This window comes from Microtus ochrogaster, chromosome X (genome assembly GCF_000317375.1).
Source record: "Microtus ochrogaster isolate Prairie Vole_2 chromosome X, MicOch1.0, whole genome shotgun sequence".
NCBI lineage: Eukaryota > Metazoa > Chordata > Mammalia > Rodentia > Cricetidae > Microtus > Microtus ochrogaster.
In genome coordinates, this window is record NC_022026.1 from 58,102,080 (window position 1) to 58,107,137 (window position 5,058).

The following is a 5,058-nucleotide window of genomic DNA, read 5'->3' on the forward strand; positions in this document are numbered from 1 at the left end:
GGAAACTTGTTTTTTTCCTTTTCTCAATAAAAAAAAAGAATTAAAAAAACAAACAAACAAAAAAAGAAAAGAATAAAAAGACAAGGGAAAACACCATATTGTAACCAATTCCATTCTTTCCCTCCTTCTCTGAAGTCATTTTTGGCCTCCATCTCTTACTTTTCCTTTTTTCAAATAGAAATAGGATTTAGGCAAATGATACTTTTTGAAATATTCTTTTTACTAAACATAGTTGAGAAGTTTCCTTCAATGTAATTTGACATAATTGGTGTGGTTGTGTAGTATTCCACTGTGAGGATCTACAGTGGTCACCACCTGTGCCTCATCCATCAATGTGTTTTAGGAGGGTTTCCTTTTTATTCCAGCTATAACCTCATTGACTGTTTTACAAACCTGGATCTTTGTGCTTATCCCTGATGAACTAACCAGGATCTTTCCTAGTGTGTTTTTGTCATCTCTGCTAGCACCTACTTCTAAATATGGCAATGACTTCTCTAAGACTGGCCTGAGAAACTATTCCTCAAAGGGAAGAAATCAAGAAAAGGATGTCAGACAGGCCTGAATTTACTCAGATGGGTCAGAAAAGGCCACTGGTATATACAATTCATGCTACAAGAAACAGAACAATATATGACCAAAGAAAGCATATATGACAGTGCTGTAATGTGTCCCCAAATACTATCATGATATTCATACATTGGTGGCTGAAAACAGGTAGTGGGGTCTCTGAGGGTTAGAATTTGATGACATAGTAGAATTCTCGGAACTATAAAACAAGCCAATTGTGTTGCCAGCAACAAAGGACACCAAAGGACATATTAAGAGAGCTGTGTCTTCATCATCCCCGATGGCCCAGAGAGCTGCTTGTTTTGCCACATAGCTGGTAACTGATCACGTGAAGACAGCACTGCTGGTTAGTAGAGGCTCCATCTGTTTTTGGTGTATACTCTAAGCAATATGGCTAAATATATATATCACAATTCATCACCGACTGTCTAAGTGTACAGAACTGTGGCTGTAAATACATTCACAGTGCCATGTAGTGGTTATGACTTCCCGTCTTCCCCAACAGAAATGCTGTCCTCATTGAATGCCATCTCCTACTTCTGACTGCCCCAGCTCCTAGCAACCACCATTCTGCTTTCTGTCTCTGTGGAGTTGATCACACCAGGGATTGTTTTAGTGCAATCCCACAGTGTGATCTTCTGTGGTGATATTAGATTTTGATGTGATCTGAACCCCCAAAATCTCATGTGTTAAATATTTGGTTCCTAGCTGGTGGAAGTGTTGTGGGATGTTCTTAACACTTAAGTAGTTAGGACATAGGTAGCAGCGCTGGCGGAATCCAGAAAGCCAGGGGCAATAGACTCAACTCTCTGAAATCTGATCCAAACTAAATAATTCCTTTTTAAGTTACTCTCTCAAGTATTTTGATCTATGGAAAGGTGAGCAACAATTGAAGTGTGAGTTATGATGGTTCGATTTAATGGTTTATTACTCAACATCACAATAATGTGAAAGACAAAACAAGCTCTGTAGAAACTAGACTTTGAATTTTGAGTGGGTACCTTCATTCAGGCTAGTGACACATAGTGTGGCCTATTCTCTGTCATGATGTCATGCATAAGCACCATTCTCTGTCTCCCTACCTCTATCTGAGCATCTCTCTGTCTTTCTGTGTTATTTCATCCTCACTCTGTTGCTACATTCTATGTCTTATGTTCTCTGAGTATGAGCGAATGGTCAGGAAATGTGGCCCAAAGAACAGCTGTCTTGATCCTTCAGCTCACAGAACCTGACTCCATGAAGGGCTGCAGGTGCCAGACCTTTTGATTTATTCATGCAAATTCTCAAGCCTACAAAGCATCGTGTTCTCTCAATGTACAGCAGGCAGAACATCAAATAGTATGATTTTGTAATACTGACACCTTGTAGAGGATCTATAGCCTTTGTCAGTCCATGTACATACACACATGCGTCTATGTTTATAAGTATTAATGTGTGAGAGTGTGGCTGTCTCTCTCTGTTTGCACATATGTGTAAATAAACACCTGTTTATTTGCAATGTTCTGGTGTGTGACTTTCTCTGTCTATGATGGTTGGATCAATTCCATGACTGTTTTCTTTGACCCCTGTAGTAAGGACACCACTAGTTTGTTCCCGGCTGCTTAGCCCCAAAATAACCACACAGATACTGTCTTAATTAAATCACTGCTTGGCCCATTAGCTCTAGCTTCTTATTGGCTAACTCTTACTTCTGAATTTAACCCATTTCTAGTAATTTGTGTATTGCCATATGGCTGTGGCTTACCCAGTAAAGTTCCATCCCTGGGGCTACATGGCTTCTCTCTGACTCTGCCCTTCTCCCAGCATTCAGTTCAGTTTTCCCAGCCTATTTAAGTTCTGCCTTGCTATAGGTCCAAAGCAGTCCTTTATTAACCAATGGTATTCACAGCATACAGATGGGAATTCCACATCAGACCACACTCCTGCCTCCTTCAGTGATTCACTGCTACACAACCTGTACAACTTGGGCATCCCCATAACTTGGGAAAGACCTCTTCCCATAAAAGGTCTTCCCTTTTTAAATACATTAAAAAGCCACCCAGGATCCCTCTTATGTTTGTGTGATATCTATCATGTTCTTAGCAGCTCTCCTGGTTCTTCTACCCTGACTCACACACAGGGTACAGAGTGATATCCCTTCTTCTGCTCCCTCACTTCTCTTTCTGACACAAGTGGGCATCTAATTACTGGAACTTTTGATTATTTTAGTGCTTTGACAATAGAGATGGGCCTGGAAAAAAGAGCTAATTTGTTGAAGCTGTTGATGACAGTTGAGGATAATATGACTTCTCTGGTGGGGCTTCTACACTAGGGATAGGGAGTGCAGTTCTTCATTTCACTCATCCCTTGACAGCAAAAGGAGCTCAGAAATTGAATTCAAGTATTATTATTCACTATCTTCTAAATAGTAGTCTCATAAATGCATCATGGTACCCAGGAGCAAGAGGAACATCATTTCAAGTCCAGTCTGTCTCACAATGAATTTGTGGCCAGTCACACCAGCTTAAGTCTGGGCTACATACTGAGTTTGAAGCCAGAATGGTCTACATAACAAGGTCATAACTCAGATTAAACAAACCATAGCAAAAAATGTCTTCCTTATGGCAAGGGTAGTGACATATGGCTTTAAACACAGCCCTGCTAATTATAATTTTAGGGATCAGCCTGTCCCACTCTTTCCCTTTGTGCTCCCATCTATGATACCACCACTAGAATCTCCAGAACCCTGTGCTCTCTATAAACTAAGCTGGATGTCTTCTCTCATTTACCCTTCATTCTTCTGAGCCCACAGCTACCATTTATCCCTATGTAGCTCTAGGACAGTGCAAAAGCATACAAACATGCTTACTGGTTCCTATGCATTTTAGATTTACTTCCTGGTGAACATTTTCTTAGGTTCCAAATTGTCCTCTTTTGATATGTGCCAAATATTCCAGGGAATTGATTTGCTTCAAAGTAATGTACACTGAGCAGTAAACTATATATGCTTACTAGAATCACTTGATTTTCTATTACTTTTATCATTAATTAATTGATAGTTTATTCATCATTTATTGCCTTCCATATTAGATTTTTTTTGTACAGAGTTTCACTATGAAACTCAGACTGGCCTGGAACTTGAGACATATGTTATGCTGGCCTTGACACTCCCCCAAAACTACAAACTGGTCATCTTTGTGACTGAATATCTGTATCCAAACCTCATTATACATCTGTACCAACAGTCAAAAATGGAACAGTTAGAATTCATTGTCAAGTCACAGTAAATTTTCCCAAATGTTTCTTCACTTAATTTGCTTACATTCCAATAGCAATTTCTAGAACAAAGGCCCATTTTCTCATACAAATAAATACTCCCTCTGTTACTAGTCGCCCAACAGACAGTGTCCCAGGCTTGAGGAGCTTGTCCTTATGTTGTTTCATATTTCTTTGCAGTTGTCCAGTGTTCACTGTCATCATGAGCAACGGTTCCTATCACCAGGCAGGAGGTTTTGCTTTGTCCACCACAGCATGGATTCTTTGCATCATCTCCATGGGCCTCCCGCAATGGCGAGTGTGGTACTTTAATGAACCCAAGATCTCTTATCCTAGTGTGGCCTTTGTGGGAGTTTGGAAAGTCTGCATCTACCACCACGACAACTCCAGCAATATTAAAATGTGTCACCAATACAGCTACCATGACAAATTCATCCCTTTGGAAATTCGTGTTTCTCAACACCTGCTCCTGATCACCAACATTTTATGGCTGATTGGAAAAGTGGCCACCACTGTTGCTCTTAGAAATGTGTACATGGGAAGACAAGAGGAGAATGTCATCTACAATGCCTTCAGCACTTCAGCAATTCTGAACATCATTGCCAGTAGCTTTGTCTTCCTTACTGTCTTGTGCAATTATTTTTCCATTGTGAACAAGGAGGGAATTGGCTTTCCACCATCTTTCCATATACCCTTTTACCCACATAGTCAGAAAGTTGGAATTGCCATGGGAGTGGCATTTCTAGCGGCCATTCTGTTTTTGTGCAGTGGTTTGATTTTCATTTCTTACACGTTTCCCTTAAGCAGCCAAGTCTTTCCTAATACCTGAAGATGAATTTACTTTGCCTTAAAAACATCCAAAATTTCCTGTGGTTATAACAAGGATTTTTGAGATGTCTACCTAAAGTTTCCAAGGACTCAACAGTGTTCAAGTGGCCTGTGATAGAAAATGGCCAAGTGGCTCCTTCTGATACCATATCTTTTCTGTGTGTCATTACTTCATTAGTTTTATTATGAACTTTAATTAAAAATTTTAAAAAACCGTACCCACTTATCAAATTGTCTTATGAACTTTAGGTTTTAATTGATGTCAGTGAAGGAAATGATAAATAAATCTAGTATATATGAAAATGAGTGTCAGAGCACATTAATCTCTCATATTGCCATCTGGTTCCAAAGCTAAAAACAAAAGCTTACCTATTTGTCATGTCATAATAATACTATATCTATATTATA

The 5,058-nt window shown here is 39.4% G+C and overlaps 1 protein-coding gene across 1 annotated transcript; it reads left to right on the forward strand.

Moving 5' to 3' along the window:
* Positions 1 to 3,797: 3,797 nt before the first annotated feature.
* Positions 3,798 to 4,855, forward strand: LOC101999532 (claudin-34). The gene is made up of 2 exons (XM_013350614.1): positions 3,798 to 3,829; positions 4,003 to 4,855. Exons 1-2 carry the CDS (start codon positions 3,798 to 3,800, stop codon positions 4,649 to 4,651), a joined length of 681 nt encoding a protein of 226 aa, XP_013206068.1. The 3' UTR covers positions 4,652 to 4,855.
* The last annotated feature ends 203 nt before the right edge of the window (positions 4,856 to 5,058 follow it).

What these genes read in the sequence shown, in the direction of transcription:
- LOC101999532 (XM_013350614.1), top strand. Translation starts at nt 3,798, where the DNA reads ATGGAACAGTTAGAATTCATTGTCAAGTCACA. An exon ending in GAATTCATTGTCAAGTCACA is followed by an intron (nt 3,830 to 4,002) that starts GTAAATTTTCCC and finishes ATTTCTTTGCAG; the next exon opens with TTGTCCAGTGTTCACTGTCA.